Source organism: Sorex fumeus, unplaced genomic scaffold (genome assembly GCF_029834395.1).
Source record: "Sorex fumeus unplaced genomic scaffold, SorFum_2.1 ptg000042l, whole genome shotgun sequence".
Taxonomy (NCBI): Eukaryota; Metazoa; Chordata; class Mammalia; order Eulipotyphla; family Soricidae; genus Sorex; species Sorex fumeus.
The window spans coordinates 5,647,290-5,667,036 of NW_026606099.1; the positions used below are offsets into that span (position 1 = coordinate 5,647,290).

General features: G+C 49.3%; 1 protein-coding gene and 1 pseudogene across 1 annotated transcript; one reads left to right on the top strand and one right to left on the bottom strand.

Moving 5' to 3' along the window:
• Positions 1 to 499: 499 nt before the first annotated feature.
• LOC130029119 (glutathione S-transferase A4-like) lies at positions 500 to 1,045 on the bottom strand (annotated as a pseudogene).
• A 14,246-nt stretch (positions 1,046 to 15,291) lies between these two features.
• LOC130029120 (60S ribosomal protein L30-like) lies at positions 15,292 to 16,055 on the top strand. The gene is made up of 2 exons (XM_056119990.1): positions 15,292 to 15,561; positions 16,047 to 16,055. Exons 1-2 carry the CDS (start codon positions 15,292 to 15,294, stop codon positions 16,053 to 16,055), a joined length of 279 nt encoding a protein of 92 aa, XP_055975965.1.
• The last annotated feature ends 3,692 nt before the right edge of the window (positions 16,056 to 19,747 follow it).

A 19,747-nucleotide genomic window follows, 5' to 3' on the forward strand; every position in this document is an offset into this window, starting at 1 on the left:
TACTCCTACTCTGAACTCAGGAATTACTCCTGGCAGTGCATTATGGGTTGCCCCGTATTGAACCCCGGTCAGCCCAAGTGCAAGGCAAACAATCTACTCATTGTATTATCTCTTTGGCCCCAAAAAAGGGTACTTCTAAAAGAGATTTCCTTGTCTTGCCTTGACATCTGTGAAAATTGTGTGATGGACATGATGTAATACCCTTAGAAGCTAGGTCCCCCTCACAGATGAATCTATTGTTTTATGGATTAATGATGCTATAGATAGGGCCAGAGTGATAGTACAGAAGGAAGTGTGCTTGCCTTGCACATGGCTGACCCAAGTTCAGTCCCCAGAACCACAAATGAACAAAATGATCCCTGAGTGCAGTGTCAGGAGTAAGCCTTGAGCACTACTGGGTGTGGTTCACCACACACCCCCAACCTCACCTGCACACACACACCTGAAAAAAGATGCTAGAGGTGGCTCTCACATAGATGTCATGGGAGAAGGGGCGGATTTATTTATGAATGTATTTATTGCTGCAAGTTTCATAAAAATTCACTGATAATTCCTGGAGGTGAGGAGATGCAGACAGGATATTAGGGATTTTCTCTCCTAAAGTCAAAATGGCTTGGAATACAATCACATCACAAAACTGAGCTGATTGCCAATGAGAAACCTTTGCCTATGATCTCTTAGAATCGCTTCAAACACAGGATTATATCGAAGCATGGTCTCTGGACCTTGCTGACGATTTCCTTTTGTTGTTCATCTGTAGGATGAAGTTCAAGCAGTTCCAGCAGTTCAAGCAGTTCCCATCCACAGACCATCAATCAGGGTTCTCTCCTTGGGATCCTTGCCAAAAAGATGGTACCACTCTGCTTCATAGAGGAGAAATGCTTCCCCTCTGCACCCACTTCATTGGTCAGATCCCCATGCTTGATTCTTGTTGGAACAGCAGGTGATTACCATCTTGCAACTTCGGCAACTATTCTTTCATCTCTAAAAGTCCTTCATCAAACTTAACTTCAGCAGCCGCCAAGGTCCCCCTGATGGATTCCATGCAGCCTCTTGGAGCTTAAGCTTTGCTGCCACGATGACTTTTCAGATTTTCAGGGGTTGGCTATGGATCACCTCTGCCAGTCATACAAAACCCCCCATTTTTTCTAATTTTCCTGACATATGGTTTTTTTCATTGCTAGTACTTTAAGTGTCATGTCTAAGAAACCATTATCTAGTCCAAGGTCAAATGACTTACCTTCAAGGTCAGGGATGTGGCCCAAGTGCTTTGCAGGTATGAGGCCCTGGGGTCCATCCTCAGGACCACATGGCCCCCACCCCCCAGCATTGCTTGTGGTGCTGGAGCCCCAGGAGGAATGTCCTCCCCACACTCCTCAAAAAAAGGGAAGAGAAACTTACCCTACATTTTTCTGAGATTTTTATAGTTTTGCCTCTTGTATTTGGATCTTTGTTCATTTTTACTTACTTTTAGTCTGTGCATTCAAATTCCTTTTGTGTGTATGTATTTAATTGTTTCAGAATCACTTGTTAAAAAGATGATCATTTCCTCACTATTGTTTTCATACCTTTGCTGAAACTCAGCTGCCCAAAAATATGTGGTTTTATTTCTGGGCTGTGGAGTTCTCCATTGAGCCATCTCATCCATCCTGTGCCAACAACACAAGACATGACACTGAGGCATGCACGGTGGCTTTGACCTAAGTGTGAATCAGTGAGAGGAACTCCTACTTTGCTCTTTTTCAAGATGGTTCTGTCCACTCTGAAATGTTTTTCTTTTGCTCTTTTGCAAAATGTTTTTCCCTTTCGCTCCTCTTGGGCCATTCTGAAATGCTTCCCTTTGCTCTTTTTCAAGACGGTTCTGTCAATTCTGAAATTCTTCCCCCTACCCCCCACCCCAAGAAGTTCTCTGAGGCACTTTGGTATTCAGGGTCAGCCTTTGGAAGTTAACGCTGCTTCTCTTTAAGCATCGTCTGCTCTCATGAGGTTGTCAGGCTCGCCCGTCTCTCTGGAGGACCCCATGATGGCAGAGTCCTGTCATGTTTCCTAGGGAAGACTTTCCACAGTCCCTGGCATGGAGACCAGGAGGGTGATGGGGCTGTGTATATGCTGTGTGAATGAATAAATGAATGAATGAATGCTACTGACTCACTCAGATAGTTAATATTCTGTAATATTCTGATCAGAACCTGGGCAAACATCCTTAACAAAGAAGAGCTTAGGAAATGCATTAATTAAATTCATGGTTACACCTCTATTGACAAGTGCAGTCATGTGCTGTTTCACCTGAGGTTTCCTTGGTTTATTATAGTCATTATGTTTGTCAATATGTGAAAAATGTGCCCATATTACTGTAGGAATTAAGTCTGAATTGCTTACTCAGGCCTTTCACAACCACATCTTTAATCAATACTAAAGCACAGTGACAGTCTTATCAAAGCCAAAAGATTAGCAGTATTGGTCTGTAAATTGGGCTCTTAGTTAATCTGTTAATGGTTTTCTTTGTTTAGCGGGATTATCCCTAACCAATATGCTCCTGAACCTATATGTGTATATTGGTCTCACGGATCTGGGTTAGAGTCCTGCCAGGAATCGCACAGCTCTGCTTTTTTGCTTTTTTTTGGGGGGGAGGGGGTCACACCTGGCGATGCACAGGGGTTACTCCTGGCTCTACACAGGAATTACCCCTGGCGGTGCTCAGGGGACCATATGGGATGCTGGGAATCAAACCGGGGTCGGCCGCGTGCAAGGCAAATGCCCTACCCGTTGTGCTATTGCTCCAGCCCCCAAGTCGCACAGCTCTGAAGGCAAGTCAGCACACACAGGTCTTCTGAGTCTGAGCACTGATCTCAGATGTGTTTGGAGGACCCAGAGGAGCAGGTCATGGGGAAATGTGTCTTTTATGCCAGAGAGGCAGTGAGGTGTCAAGCACCAAGCATACAGACCTTTGACTGAGTAGCAAAACCTGCCTAGGATTTTGCCAGGCAGGAGTGAGTACTGGACAGCTTGGAGCAAAATGAAGGAGGTTTTGCAGGCAGATAAACAGCGAGAGCAAAGGCATTTGTATCTGTGTACACGTAGACATTCAGATGTGTCATCCTCCCAATAACTAGGCCAGTTGCAAACTGTCTAAAAGATGCATTTTGTCCACGTGAACCAGCACACAGCCCCAACTTCCACCAGGCCTAAGTTGCAGCTGTCCTCTCCTCAAGAAGTTAGTCTCCCCTTCCCTTTCTCTCTCTCCATTCAGACCCTCTTTCTGCCACCAGGCTGGGCATTTCTTTCAAGTTTTTACTCCCTGCAAAGTGCCCAGGAGTTCAGGTAGGAACTGGGCCAGAAGTTACTAGTCCTGATGAAGCATGTGTTTTGCAAGGTGCAGAATTTTCCACCTGTCCCACACTAGACCTTTGGCTCACCGGCCACGCTGTGAGGGCAGGAGATGGACAAGCCACTGGGTTTCAGCCTCTGCCACACTGCCGGTTGGCCATGAAACTTTGTGCAATATTGAAAGCACTGCTGAGAAACAGCCCTGATATGCTTTCCCCCATCAATCAGTGACAAGTATTTATTGATCGAGTACCTTTGAACTTTTTTAATTGGTTGTAGGGGGGCAGGAAGGACTAGAGAGTGGAAACTGGTGACATTGGTAGTGGGAAATGAACACTGGTGAAGGGATGGGTGTATTGTATGACCGAAACCCAATCATTACAACTTTGTAACTCAGATACACTCAGAGTGATTCAATTAAAATACATATAAAGAGGCTGGAGCGATAGCACAGCAGGTAGGGCGTTTGCCTTGTACACGGCCAACCCAGGTTCGATTCCCAGCATCCCATATGGTCCCCCGAGCACCGCCAGGAGTGATTCCTGAGTGTATGAACCAGGAGTAACTCCTGTGCACCACCAGGCATGACCCAAAAAAGCAATAAATAAATAAATAAAATACATATAAATATTCTGGACCCTTTCTCTCTCTCCCTGGCCATCTTAATGGCTGCTCTTGGCCAGGGCTGTCCTGCACCTCAGGCAGGAAGATAGTGACCACCGCAAAGAAGATGAAAATGTAGCTGAAGTCCATGAACTACTGACTCCAGCTGGCAATGAAAACTGACAAATGATTCAATTTAAAAAAATTAAACTTCAAAATAAGTAAATTCTTGTTTTGGAGGAAAAAAAACGAAGATAGTTCAATGAGTTGAGTATATGCTTTGTATACAAGAGGCCTGGGTTTCACCCTCAACACCATATGGACACCCCCTGTCCCCCACCCGCCCCTGCCAACTGCATCATTGATATGCCACCAAAATAAAACAAGGGCCCCAGAAGTGTGCCTCAGTGGCAGTGCCTCCCTTTCATGTGTGAGGCTATGACTTTGATCCCTGGTACCTCCCCACGTTCTGGGAGTGTGATCCCCTAACCTTGCCTGTCCCAATCAAGCGTGTGACCCCTCTGTGCTATGCAACCACCACCACAGCAAAGAGGAATACTTTACGATCTGTTATGACAAGCATCCATTAAGGTACATAAGCCATTAGTACACATCCTGATGGTTTTCACCTGCTGACATACCTGTGCAACCTGAATCCGGATCAAGAAGGTGAGCAGCACCTCAGGACTCTTCTCAGGCCAGTCCCTGTCTCTGCCTCTCCGAGGACAACCAGTGCCCTGGCTTGTGACAGCATAAATCAACTTCGTATGGTTTTGAACTTTATAGAAATTAAATCCTCAAATGGAGACTCTTGGCACTTACTTTTGAACAAATAGCTTGGTCAGTGAATGAAATGGGAGAGTGAGACAGTGTTTGAAAGATCACTAGTGCAAGATGGCATAAATGGCATATGTCAGGGTCACTGCAGTCCCTGGGAGGGTGAACAGGACAAACGGCCTCGGATGTGTTTCCCTGTGGTCCCATCCAGTTTGCTGTGCAAACTCAGAAAATCTCTTTCTTTCCCTAGACTCGGGTGCACCTCTGTAGAGTCGCAGTGGATAATGGTTTCCTATCTTTTCACCATTAAAGACACTTTCTGTTCTCTGGTCCCACTTCAGCCACTGCCATGGGCATCATTCTTGGAAAAGAATGTATGTACTGAGCAGAACAATGCATATGAAATGATGAATTTGTTTCCAGTTTCTTGTTCACAGAAAATGCCTGGAGCAGAGCTGTAGAATATCACAGTGGGCAGCAGTGGATAGAATAGTCAAGAGTAGAGGTGCCCTATAGCTCAGTTCCTTGATTGCAGACTTCTTTGTCAGAGAAATGTTCAGAGCCTGGTAGCCCCGGAAACCACTGTCTTTGGAAACTGCTGGAACGTGGGTTCCTGGAGCACTGTGAAAATTGCCCTGGCTCGCTCCAGGCAGCTCCCATTCTGGGAAGAGTACTCCAGTGTCCCACCGGAACAGAACTGCCACCTCCTCCAGCCCAGTCTGGCCACCAAAACTAGCTTCTGAATGGGTCCTAAGCCCCAAGAGTCCTCTGCTTTCCAGACCTGTCCCCATTTCTGTGACCAAGGGTGGAATGAAGTCCTTGTGGGCAGGAATTGAGCTTGCTGATGGAAGTGGTCTAGAACTAGGGACCAGGGAAGGAGGGAAGCTGAGAGCAGAGGCTTTTGCCCCAGAGAGTTCTGGCAAAGGGCACTTGCAAGGACATGAAGGAGGAGTGCAGGACAGTAAGGAGAAGGTGAGGCTGGGGTTTGGTGGGACAAGTTATCCAGCTTGCAGTCCCTCTGTCCCTCTGCAACATTCTGGGCATGGGGGTGGGGGTGCAGGAAACCCACTCGGTCTCAGTGAAGTGAAGTGACAACTTCTTGAATGTAATAAAAAGAGGAGAGACATACAATCAGGAAGGGGATAAGTGGCAGTGAGTCAGCTGAGAGCTTACAACTTGCTCTAAAGACATCCAGAAAGCTAGGTTGGACATGTGGACGTGCCGGGGCATAAAACTGGAGAGCCAGTGTACAACAACACATTATTTCAACATCTGCTTCTCCCCATCTTCAAGGCAAGGGTCCCATGTCTTTGTGCGGCAGCGTGCAGGACAGTAGGAATTAATGGGTAAGGAGCAAGGTGTTTCCTTGGGATCTAGAAGGGCCCGTCTGCCAGTCAATCTGGGCAGATCAATGCAAGAGCGATAGTTTCTGGAACTCTTGGCAGATTGTCGAGGTACAGGAAACACGTTTGGGTTTACACATTTGAATAGGCGCTGCTCTAGAAAATAAGAATAAAGAGTTGTAAGCCCTGTCCTCAAAGAGCTGAGATGCTCCTCAGGGAGAAGGCACAGGATGAGAAACTCAACCCAAGACAGAGCAGCCGAGAGGATTTACAAGGGCAGAGCTGTCTATAGCACAAGCTCTGTTAGATTGCACCGACAGAACAGCCCTCTCAGAGGCAATGCAAGCCCTTCCTCAGGCTCAAAGTTCTGTGGGGATCTCCTGGCAGACATGCGCCATGTGAGTGCACACACTCTCACCCTTTTCATTGATCTCTGGGTGGCAATCCACAGAACAGCTGTGGTCAGTAAGAGCATGAAAACATGCAGGTTATTAATCTCTGGGGCAAAGATATATCCCCGGGATGAGTCCCAGGCAGGGCACAACCAGCTTGGGGAATGCAGGTTGGAAAAGCAGGAGGAGTCAATCCCTACAGGCATGCTCACAGGGTTGTGGGAATGACCTGATGAAGTGTGTGATGGCGGGGGCTCCTGAGGGGGGCACTGACTCAGGTCCTGATGCGATTGGGCAGGGACAGCAAGCATGGCCACCAAGCTCGGGGTCAACACAGCTGAATTGAGTGCTCTCACCTGGAAGAGGCTCCAGAACCCAGCTTTGAGCAGGGCTTTATGCACTGGGGAGACAGATCGGCATCACCCAAAGGGCTCCTGTCGTCTGTTTGTGTCACCTCCTTCCCTCCTGCCCTGCATAACTCAGAAAGTAGGTGCTGGGAGGTAAAAAGCCCTCTGGGTAATCCTTACCCCTCCTTGAAATTTAGTGAGTCTTTCTCACCCAGAACAGCTGTCCAGGAAGGTCACTGAGAAGGAGCAGGACATCCTGTTCCTCTCTAAACACATGCAGCCCAGCCCAGACATCCCGCCTACTCACTCACCCACTGAGTCCAACATGGGCGTTGTACACTGTCTGCTGGGGTCTGGGGTGGGACCCAAGACCCAGAGCAAGGGCCACCCACCAAAACAAAGCCAGCACAGCACAGTGACAGCTCTGGGACAGGAGAGTCCCCTGCACTCTAGAAGCCCTGGCAAGGGGATCCTGGAGGCATCAAGGCTCCCGAGGAAGTGTGGGAGCCAGCCAGAGGGCAGAGTGTCGCAGGGAGAAGCTGGCTGTGCACAGGTAAGGACGTGTGAGCCCAGGAATATCTGGAGAGGGCAGGTAGGAAAAGAGGAGAGACCCAGGAAGTGGCACTCATCCTGCAGACCCAGGAGACAAACAGGGTGCTGGAGTATCACCATTCCCCTGGGGGATGGATGGGTCTGGAAAGCAATCCGGGTTGGAGCAACTGAGTGCTCTGTGACCTAAGCATGGTTGCCGAATTGAGTGTCCATGGACACAGGGATGCAGGGCTGGACCCTCCCAGAGCTACTCAGGGGATGCTCTGGAAGCCATATCAGCCTTCAACCTTCGCTGGAGCTGGGCTCCAAGGGATCATCCCTGTTTCCTCTTCCTGTTTTCCCAGAACCCTCTGCCAACCCTTCCTGCTCCCCCCACATGGCTTTAGCCTGCTGTATGCCTCTCCACAGCCCTGTGCCCACTCACTCCGGACAACGAAGGCCCAACACCTGCTCAAACCCACCGTATCTCAGCCCTGAAGTTGCTTGCTCCACGCCCACATGGCTCAACCTGTGCTGCTCAGGCCCAGACTCTGCTTATCAGTCACATCTGCTGTGCTCCTCCCCAGCCTATGCCAGCCCTCACCATGCCCACACCCTCCACCAGCGGCCTTCCCTGCCCCAGGTTGTGGCAGCCCCCTCACTGCCCACCCCTGCCTCCTGGAGAGTCCAGTCTCTTGCCTCATGCCAGCACTTTCAAATTCCCAGAACCAGAGCTGGAATGACAGCACAGCAGGGAGAGTACTTGCCTTGCATGTGGCCAGCCCAGGTTTGATCCTCAGCACAAATATTATTTCAAGCACAGAGCCAAGGGTAATCCCTGAGCACAGAGTCAGGAGTAATCCCTTAGCACTGCCTGGTATGGGCCAAAACAACCAAGAACTTAAATCCCCAAAACCTACTATCCCAGAAGCACCTCAGAACATCAGAACTAGCAGTTGCAGTAACCAGCCAACGAATACCACCAGGTCCCCAAATACCACCAGGAATGATTCCTGAGCACAGAGCCAGGAGAAACCCCTGACATTGGCAGGTATGGCCCAAGAACAAAACAAATAAATGAACATCAGAACCATTTCATCATGGCTTCCCCCCCCAGAGCCCCCATTTCCAGGAAGCAGGGCCTAGCTGTACCCCCAGGGTCACCCAAGGCTCTCTGTATTGATGTCCCCAGGCCCAGTCCTGGGCTCCATGATCATTTCTGGCATGTTATTCACGAATCTGCTTTGCGAGTATTTCTTGGAGGCCCACCCAGCCACCCTGGCATCATGAGATCATGGTGCCAATGACCTCGGCACCTCACTCGGCCCTCACTCCTCTCACTCTCACACCAGTCACTGGCCTGGACTTCACCCTTCAATTTTGAGTCTCCTCCTAAGCTGCCCGAGAGTGCACTTCCTCATTGGCACATCTGGCCACTTCCTGGCCTGCCCGTTATGGCAGCTAAGATGGTGACGAGAGCAGTGAGAGGGACACCAACTGAAATGAGACTGGCGGGCTAGCAGCTCAACTAGAATCCCCCGAGGGACGTGTATGAATCTATGCACTAATAAATGCTTATTAGCAACTACAATGTGTCACATACTGAGCGAGGCCCTTAGGCTACATCACGGGGAAAATATACTCAGCTTGGTCCTCTGTCCCAAAGCTTAGGGTTTAATACCTGGGTGGGGGACAGAGCACTTCATTATTTAAGTGCCTGTAATGACCAAGACTAGTGCTTCACCAGACTGGCACACGCTGCTTGAGCCTGCAATAAGAACTTAGTGACTCCTGAGGAAGGCATTGTTCGGCTCTAATTGGAAGGATGAAGGTGTGCTTGCTGAGAGGCAGCCTGTGAGGCTCCCGGGCTAAAGAACCAATCTGTAGAAAGGCCCTGCATCAGGGGAACAGAGACCATTCACGGGCAGGAAGTCCAACGTGGGCAAGGACCGCAGAGCAAATGCTTTAAAAATTGTAACATGTGGGAGCTAGAACAATAGTACAGAGAGTAAAGCATTTGCCTTGCACACAACCAACCCAGGCTTTCATCCGAGGCATGGTCCCCCAAGCCCACCAGGAGTAATTCCCGAGTGCAAGAACCAGGAGTTACCCTGAGCATCACCAGATGTGACCTCAAAGCAAATAATAATAATAATAATAATAATCACGGTATCATGGCCCTCCCGGTGTTCATCGATTTGCTCGAGCGGGCCCAGTAACGTCTCCATCATGAGACTTGTTGTTACTGTGTTTGGCATATTGAATACGTCACGGGTAGCTTGCCAGGCTCTGCCGTGCGGGCGAGATACTCTCGGTAGCTTGCCGGGCTCTCCGAGAGGGGCGGAGGAATCGAACCTGGGTCGGCCATATTGGCTGCTTGTAAGGCGAACACCCTACTGCTGTGCTATCGCTCCAGCCCTAATAATAATAATAAAATAATAAACATTGTAAAATTAGGAGCTGGAATGACAATACAGTGAATAGAGCACTTGCTTTGCAGGCGGCCAACCCAGGTTCAATCCCTGGCATCCATATGGTCCTCTGAGCCCACCTGAGAGCAGAACCAGGAATTACTCCCTGAGCATTGCTAGGTGTGACCCAAAAACTAAACAAGCAAAAATATTATAAGACAAGGACCAGGCAGTCAGCTCCTTGATAGAACACATACCTCAGTTGAAAAAGACCCTGGGCATCTCACACACAAACACATACACACACACACACACACACACACACACAACACACACACACACCTAAATAGCATAACACAGAACCCACTATTTCAACTGCCTCAGAGTGTGCAATTCATGTTGTTTAGTAAGTTTCCAAGATGGTGCTGCCGCAGTGTCTAGATCCAGGACATTTCACTATCTTAAAAGGAAACCCTAGGCTGGGAAGAGAGTACAACAGGAGTACAACATACACCTGCCTTGTGATGCGGCCAGTGTGTGTCTGATCCCCGGCACCACATATGGTTCCTGCTAGTATTGATCCCAGAGTGCAGAGTCAACCAAGTATGGCCCCAGAGCAAAACAAACAACAAAAGGAAATCCTGCAACCAGAAAACAGCCACTGCGACTCCTCTGGCCCCCCACTTCTTGGCAGCCTCTGCGTTTGCCTGTTCTGACCCCCTCATGTCCAGGTGATCGTGTCATTTGCTACCTTCAATGTGGCTCAGAGGTGGAACCTTTGTCTTATGTGTGAGACTCTAGGTTCAATCCCCAGTACCACACAACAGATGGAAACATGGGGTATTTTGTGTCTGGCTTCTTCCCACGCATTCACGTTCATCGGTGTACATTAACATCCGTTAAACTGAACCTTGATCCTTTTTCTGGTAGAATCATGTCCCAAAAGTCTGGAGCCGCCATTTTGTTTCTCCATCAGCTTCCTTCTCCGGCTGTTGTGAATAACGCTGTTGCAAACGTGTGTGCACAAGTTTGTTTGAACATCTAGGAGTGGAACGGTGGGGTCATATGGCAACTTGTTCTGAACTCTGTGAAGAAAGGTACGCACTCTCCTGTGTACATTTGGTAAACTGTAAATTGGTGGTGGTAAGATGGGGTGAAGGTGACATCTGAGAGCAAACACTGTTATTTTCCAATGTTTACTGTTTCGTTTCTTCATTTTTCCTTCACTTGTAAAGAGAACGGTGTGCTTGGAGCCAGCTAATAAGCCAGCCACAGGCTCTGTGAGCCCCACCAGCCCTTCAGGATCTTGATCAGTTGTGTTCTCAGATGTATCTCGAAAGCCTAGAACACTGCTTGGCCCATGGCTGGTGTACAATAACCATTTGTCGCATGAATAAATAAAGACAATGAACTCTTTCAGGTGCCCTACAATTTCAAGAAAACAGACTTTCATCAGCTAGAACCGAAGTGAATGGGATCACACCGCAGGTGGGTGGTTTAACGAGAAAACTGTTTCCCAGAGTCCAGCCCTCAGCCCCTGCATCCTTTCTGCCACTGGCCCTGCAAATCCTTCTTGGCCTGTTGGCTGGGAGCTAGGAGAGCCTGGGCGCTTTGGACTTCACAGCTGGGCAGCCCAGCGGGAGGAGCTGGAACCCACAATCTCCCTTGGTGGTGTCGCAGACCCCTGGATCCCACGGTCACACTCAGTTCTGCACTAGCCCGAAGTGTGTGTGGCCAGCCTAAGGCACCCCCAGGCATCCCTCCGAAGCGCTGTGGAGTGGTCATCGCTCTCCCTCCCTCCCCCAGCAGAGGCCAGAGGGAGGAAGAAGGAGAGAAGGATGGCAGCGGAGCGTGCAAATTGGAGGCTGATATTGAATTGCAGCTAAGTGAGCAGAGGATTAGCTGCCCCACCTGGACCCACCCCAGGAAAATACCAAGGTCGGGGCTGACTCTCGTGAGAAGTAGCAGGCCTGGCACTGGAGGATGTGGGGGTGGACACCTGGGGGTCATGAGGTGAGGGCCGGGCCCGCAGGAAGGGAGCTGCTCTGGGCTTGTCTGCGGATACCCTTCCTGCCGTCCTCCATCTGGATGCTTCAAGGCCAGAACTTGGGGTCTGCAGGCAGCTGATGCTCTGGGCCAGGGCGTCCTCAGGGGTAGAGTGGGAGAAGCTGCCTGCACTGAGTAAGTCCAGGAAGGCTTCCTTGAGGAGGGTGAAGGGTGTGGGGCTAGGTTGGGATCCAGGAAGACCTGAATTATAAATTATGACTAAATTACTTCCTAGCTGTCCATGGACAGTTTATTCTACAAGCACTTTTTGGCACGTCTGTTCCATGCCAATCAAAGTTAAGTGCCATGACTACAAAGGCAGATTCGACACAGTTCCTGTCCTCGGAGTTTAAGCACATTATCCAGAACGGCGTGACCCAGGCTGCCAGAGGGGTGAAGCAGAGGACTGGGGGGCGGGGGCAGCTTCAGGTCTTGAACCTCCTGAATCCCTAATGTGCGGCTAGACCCACATCACTGCGCTGTTGGGAAGGTCTGAGAGGGTTAGAGTGGGCACCTCCACAGGCCAGGCCCAGAGGAAAGAGAGGTACAGCATCAGGCAGGCAGCAGGAGGGCACAGGGTGCAGAGGAGAGGGCAGCCAGCCGTGACTGTGGACCCCTGGGCCCCCCAGGGTAGGCTGGGGAGCAGGAGCTGGGAGTAGTCTTTAGCTGCCCCAAGAGAGCAGTTAAACAGGTGGGGTGACCCCAAGCCAGGTCCTAGGACCCTGCCCACTGTTAGCTCTGAGTCTCTACTCCCTGGGGTATTGGACACCCACAGTCCCTGTCCAGGAGGTGGAGAGACCAGGGTCCAGGGCCAGTGAGAAAGTTCTTCCCCTCTGCCCTCCCACCCTGAGGGAAAAGCCCCTTCAAGTAGTAAAAGGCCAGGCAGCAGTGTGGGATTCGGTGTCCCTTGGCCCCAGGGAGAGAGCTGGGACGAGGTGGAGTTTGAGCCAACAAGGAGTAGCACCTCCCAGGGCCCCTGCCATTCTTCTGGGGCCACACAAACCCTCCCCTGCCAAGGGCTCAGCCTTTGGCTCCTTCGTGGCAGGAGAAAGTCCCTGTCCCGGCCCCTTCCTCACACCTCAGCCTTTCCAAAGGACAAACTCATCCCAGCCCCTCTGCCCCACCCTGCAAGTTCTGAGAAACAACTTCTCTTGAGAATCGGTCCTGATGGTGGTGCAAAGAACAGGCTGTGAGGGTTGAGGGGGGCTGGGGGGCGGGGTTCAAGGAAAGGGAGCCAAGTTGGCAATGCTGCTCATTTATTCATGCAACAAACTTTGGTTGAACAGCTCTGCTGAACCCTGCCCATGCCAGTCACTGGGGTCTCGTGTGAGCAAACCCCAACCTGCTTCCCAATCCAAACAAGGACAGACATAAATAAGATGTGGGCCAGAGAAGGCCACGAGGGAAGCCACGGGCTTGGCTTCCATGAGGGGTGGTGCAGGGGCTGATCTGGAGGAAGCTTCTCCAACAGGAAGGCAGTTCCTGCTGGGATTAAGAGTCCCGTCTTTGCAACTGTGCAGGTAACCTAAGAGTGGGGCCATGAAATGAATTTAGTAGTTGTGACCTTCACTTCCCGTTTAGTGAATGAGAAGAGGAATGCAGGGAATGTTGTTGTATCACATGTTAATTGAGCCTGTAGCCACCCTCCATGGATCACGTTCAAGCGGAGGATATGCCATGTGTCTCTTCCTGCAGGTCTCAATCAAAGTGAGCCCCTCACTGGCCTGGGATTGAGAATGAGCAGATGGTGACCCCTGTTCCTGGCACCCTGGTCGGGCATAGCTGTGGGCCACTAGGACCTGCAGGGGGTTGGTGAGACCTGTCTTGCTCCATGTCCCACCCCCAGGCAGGAGGAGTGAGTAGTGACCAGTGGGCCTGGTTTCTGGCCTTTCTGTGTCCAGGGGCTTATGGCCCATGAAAGGGGACTGAAGCTGGGATTCAGCTAGTGACCGAGGGGGCTGGGATCTCGGGACCAAGCTGTCTTCATAGTTCAGCCCCCGACTTTCCAACCTAGTAAGTTTAGGTGACTTTTATAACCCCCACCTTTGTAACATGGAGTCAATGAGACTGGTCCCTAAAAGCTCTTGTGAGGATTTCATTTGTCACCCAATTGTCCCAGACCATCAATCCTCTGGGGTCCCACTTAACTTTCACATAGAATAAATAAGATGCCAAGTTAGTCAGACACCGAGCCAGGTACTCTGCAGAAGACAAAAGCCCCCTAGGATCCTTCCCAGTTTCCCACGGCCTCAGCCCAAGGCTGTCGTCTTCACTGGTCCCTCTGTGGGTCGACCCTGTCCCTCCCCCTGGCCCCCAAGTTCTGGCCTCACTCTCACCGGAGGTGTTCAACTCTCATACCAGGCTTTGGAGAGAATGGAGGCTCAACTCAGAGCAGGAGACACAGCTCCATTTCTGAAAGCACCCCTGAGTGCCATGCCCGGGCTCCCAAGGGGCACCTTCCTGACCACAGCATCCCACAAACACCCACTATTTATGCTTTTCTGGGGTCTTGGTCCCCCCTCTGCGAGCCACTAACACAGAAATCCCAAATCCCTGGTTTCCTTATTATTTGCATTAATTAGCATTCATTTCTCACTTCTCTCCCATCTTGATGAATTGAGGGGGGTGAGATAAGGATTTATTTTCTTTTTTCTTTTTGTTTTTCTTTTTGGGTCACACCCGGCGATGAACAAGGGTTACTCCTGGTTCTGCATTCAGGACTTACTCCTGGCGGTGCTCAGAGGACCATATGGGATGCTGGGAATTGAACCCGGGTTGGCCGCGTGAGAGGCAAACGCCCTAGCCGCTGTTCTATCTCTCCAACCCTGGGATTTATTTTCATGATCAAAAAATTCTGTGCCCATGATTGAAAGCTTGCTACAAGTGTGAAGCGAGGAGGGCAGTTAGGAGAGAGAAGTCCACTATGACAGTCATAGTTAGAAATGACCACTCTGGAACTGAAGAGATAGCACAGTGGGTAGGGCGTTTGCCTTGCACAAGGCCGACCCGGGTTCGATTCCCAGCATCCCATATGGTCCCCTGAGCACCGCCAGTAGTAACTCCTGAGTGCAGAGCCAGGAGTAACCCCTGAGCATCGCCAGGTGTGACCCAAAAAGCAAAAAAGAAAGAAATGACCACTCTGGACAAAAACTGAGTGCTGAGAGTAGGTAAAGGGATAAATATGATAACCTTTCAGAACCTGTATGCAAACAGTAATGCCCAGAAGGAAAGAGAGACAGACAGACAGAGACAGAGACAGAGAGGCAGGCTTGGGGGTGGAGGGTGGGAAGGAAACTAGGGACAATGGGGACATGATTGGTGGGAAATGTACACTGGTGAAGAGAAAAGCATTGGAACATTGACTGAAACCCAATCGTGAACAACTTTGTAATGTGTATCTCACAGTGATTCGATTAAAAAAATTCTAGGCCCTTTTCCTCTCCTCCCCACCCCCCACCCCAGCCATCTTGGCAGCTGCTCTTGGCTGGGGCTGTCCTGTCCCTAAAGCGGGAAGATGGTGGCCACCAAGAAGATGAAAAAGTCTCTGGAGTCCATCAACTTCTGCCTCCAGCTGGTGTTGGAAAGTGCCACGTATGAGCTGGGCTACAAGCAGACGCTGAAGATGATCCAGCAAGGCAAAGCCAAGCCAGTCATCCCCACCAACGACTGTCCAGTGCTCAGGAAATCTGAAGCCCAGCACTATGCCCTGGTGGCCACCATGTTGGTTCATGACTCCAGCAGCAATAACGTGGAGTTGGGCACAGCCTGTGGGAACCATTCCAGGGTGTGTGCACACTGGTGGTCATTGACCAGGAGATTCTGATATCATAGAAGCATGCCAGAACAGACTGGTGAAAAGTAGATCATGCAAGAGCTTTCTGTAATAAAATCAAAGCTTATTTTTAAAAATTCTGGGGTTGGAGATAGTACAGGGGTTAAGGCACTTGCCTTGTTGACACAGGTTCAAATCCCCAACATCTCATATGGGCATAGGGTCCCCCAAGCACTGCCAAAAGTGATCTCAAAGCACAGAACCAGGAGTAAGTCCTTAGTACCACAGGGTGTGCCCCCCCATAAAAAAAAATGACTGAAACAAAATCACAAAAGTTTGTAAGTCTGTAACTGTATCTCACAGTAATCCATTAAAAAAAAATAACAACAAGGCTTTGGAGTGGTGTTGGAACAGTGTATATCTGAAACTCTAAAAAAAAAATTGGATCCCCTTAAAGCCAGATTCCTATGACTATAGTTCGGCCTCCCTATTTGCAGGCTGTGTGAACTCAGGAAAGTCACTCAACCTCTCTGTCTTGTTTTCCTCATCTTCAAAGAGGAAGATGCTCATTAGCTCAGAGGATTGCTGCTATGAGGCTTAAAAAGCAGAATAAGAGATAGAGAACAAAAGGGAATGCCTGTCACAGAGGCAGGATGGGATGGGGGGCGGGGGGTGGGAGGGATACTGGGATCCGTGGTGGTGGGAAATGGGCACTGGTGGAGGGATGGGTATTTGATCATTGTATAATTGAACCCAAGCACAAAAATTTGTAAGTCTACAACTGTACCTCATGGTGTCTCACTAATAAAAATTTTTAAAAAAATTTAAAAAACAAAAACCAAAACAAACAAAAAAAAAAGCAGAAGCCAAGGAATGGCTCGAGTTAGAACTGGCAGAGCAAGCACCAGCAGCTGGGTTAGTATTATAGCTACTGGGCCAGGCCTGTGACTCCATGGTAGAAGTCTTGCCTTGCCTCTGACCAAATTTGATCCCTGGTCTTGAAAAATAATAATAATAATAATAATAATAATAATAATAATCCCCTTTTTCTATTTTAACACCTTTACAATCATGGTGTCTCACAGCCCCTGCATGGGTCACGTGCTTCAACTCAGGCAGACCCAGCCCATGACTTTCCTTCCACTCCTCTTTCAGGGCTACAGAAAATGTCTTTTTGAAAAGTTACAGTGTGGAATCAGTCACCGCCACGAACCACCTCCAGCACCACTGGCTTTGATCCAGAGACTCACAAATAAATCTTGAAAGAGATCAACATGTGACAGGCAGAATTCTCCTGGATCCCGCCCAAGGCTGAGTTATCCAGAGTACCCGGGAAGGAGGGACAGGGGTGGTGAGCCCAACACCCACCCAAACAGAGCCGCAGCAGCCAAGAACTGTGCTCCCAGAGGGACTCCACTGCTCAGGACAAGCCTCATCCAGAAATTAATCCATTGAAAAACCCAGGTATGCAGGTTTTGTGACTAACATCTCCAGACTCCCATGGAGTCAGGGATGGGCTACCTCCTCCCATCTCCCTGTACTGCCAGAAGCAGCCACACACTCCCCCAAACACCAGCCAGTTAAAAAGTGAACTCCGGCTGTATTATCCTGTTAAAAATCTTGGGCAGCGTGCAGTCGCGAATACAGCACCTCAAACTCTACAACACTGATAAACCAGGAGAAGCACACCAGAGTGGGAGGGATGTAATGTCGAAGGCATCCCATCTCAATTAACAAATATCAACATAGAAAGCTTAACCTGTAACGACATCTTAGAAATCTCTTATTACAAGGGCTTAATAGCTCCATGGCGAGATACACAATGGTCACTAACTTTTTTTCTGAGGAAACGATTTTTGATCATTATTTAGCAAATTATGACAAGCAATATAAAATAAATTATCGAGGGCCTGCTATGGGGGCAGACTTAAGGGATGGTAGGGAAAATTGGAGATAACGGTGGTGGAAAGGTGGGATTGGTGTTGGCATAACAAATTGTCATGAATAACTTTGTAAACCACAGTGTTTACATAAGGCATAAGGTAAAATACAAGTTTAAAAAATAACAGCAATAATAAATAAAAAGTTACACTATGGTTTACCAGTTAAACAAGGTTATTTTGTATACAGAAAGTTGTTAAATAGATAAACATGGCAGGAACTTGATGTTAGTAAAGCAAACAGTTCCCACTGAAGAATGAGCACAGTTCATGTTTCTTGTTAAGGTATTTTATGAGCCCCAAGGGAAGAAGATTTCCTGCTGCAGACAAACCTGATGTACTCCAGTGCTGAGAAAAGGGCCACTTGAGGACCAGTCACAGGGGACACAATGAAACCTGCAGGATGTTTACAAGGAGGAAGACTTGGAAAGCAATCCTGCAAACAGATCGTCCGGTGAGGCATGGTGGTGTTCACATTCCTGGTGGCACAGAAAGTGACACTAGAAAACATGAGGGAGGCCTCTGTGTCCAAAGAGGGTTCAGGAAAGTGGGAATCACACTGTGAAAAAACTGTTAGGACTACTTCCCCTCATCTGTTCCACCTGCAGTTTCATCTCCATGCATGCACAAGCATCTTTGACTTGAAAACTGATAGTGATGGTTCTAGGGAGAAAGGAAAGGGCTGGAGCTAGTACGCAGAGACCCTAGGTTCAATCCCTGGTACCACAGTCCTCCCGAGCACCACCAAGGTGCTCCCGGTGGCCCCAGTGGTGCTGGGTTTGAGTTTTACCCATCTGAATACTTCTGGGAGTGGGCCTGGGGCTCACTGGGCACTGCTTATGCGGGAGTTCTTCATTACCACCCATTTAAAAAATCTGATACTGAAATGGATCTAAGACGTCTTTAATAAGTACCAAAATTTTAAATGGTAAGAAGGCACTTTGGGGATTATTTTCTTCCATCTACTTTTAAATTGATCTTTAATTGTGGTAAAACTACATATTACGTAATTTAGTATTTTAGCCATTTTAAGTGCACGGTTCAGTGTAGAATGTTCAGTGTTGTATAACCGCCATCATCATCCACCTCCAGAAAGCATTTTTGTCACTCCCTGATTCCTAGTGTGTGGGGCACAGATCTCAAGAGTGGTGTTGACAGAAACACGTTCTTCACCCCTGGCTTCAAGGGAAGGCATTGTCAGAGCTGACCCCCTCTACTCCTCCAGACTGGGCCCGGACCAGACTCTGAGCAAGTCACAATCTCTGCAAACTTCATGTTCTGATCCATAAAATGAGATCCATAGTCTTGACGATCTCCAAGTTCCTTCGGGGCTTAGCTTATGCCTGTGTGGTTGAATGACCAGCCGGACACACACTTTTGGCTTGGAGATTAGTCGGCTACAGAGAGAAACCATGACTCCTCTTCTGGGTTTATCGGGAACCAAGAGATTTTCACATAACTAGGTTAGGGGAAGGCCTGTCCAGGATCACAAACACCTGAACCGAAGAGGAGACACCAGGCAATAGTGTGGCCTATTCATGGGCACATGGCAGCAGTGAGTAAGGGCAGACTGTCACAACCTCAGCTCATTCAGGGGCTGCAGAAGAGAGTTCGCTAGCACCCCCTGAGGCTCAGGCCTGAACTTAGTATGCTTTGGTGTGGAGAGCAGAGTGATTCCTGAAGCCATAGAAGGAGGGGAATGAGGAGGGGGGGAGGAGGAGAGAGTGGAAACACCCATTCTAGAGGGGCCCAGTTATGTCAGAGCTCCCTGCTTTCTTCTCTCTGGGTGCTGAGCCTGGGAGAGCATCTCAGAGTCTGTGTCTTCTGGGTGCATTTGGAATGCCTGAGACAGGCAGGATGGCTGAGGGGAGAGGGGCGCCCCCTAAAACACGAGGATGGCTGGCTGAAGGTGTTGCAGACATTGAAAGGACATCAGAGAATGAGTTCCACAAGAATCCCTGTCCTACTTGCAGCAACGTGGATGGAGCTAGAGGCTGTCATGCTGAGTGAGTCCGTCAGAAGGAAAGCGTGAGATCCAGAATGATCTCTCTCCTATGTGGGACTGAAGGATAAATACTAATGAGGGCAAGAGCAACATAAACGGGAACACTGATCCACACAACTGAGTTGGGGCTGGGGGGCTTAAAAGGGAGGGGTGCGGGGTTACTTGGGAGAGAGGTTGATACAATGGTGATGCTTGTGGTAGAATTATATACATTCGAAACCATTGTTAATTGCATTGTAAACCACAGAATCTC

What these genes read in the sequence shown, in the direction of transcription:
- LOC130029120 (XM_056119990.1), top strand. Translation starts at nt 15,292, where the DNA reads ATGGTGGCCACCAAGAAGATGAAAAAGTCTCTGGAGTCCATCAACTTC.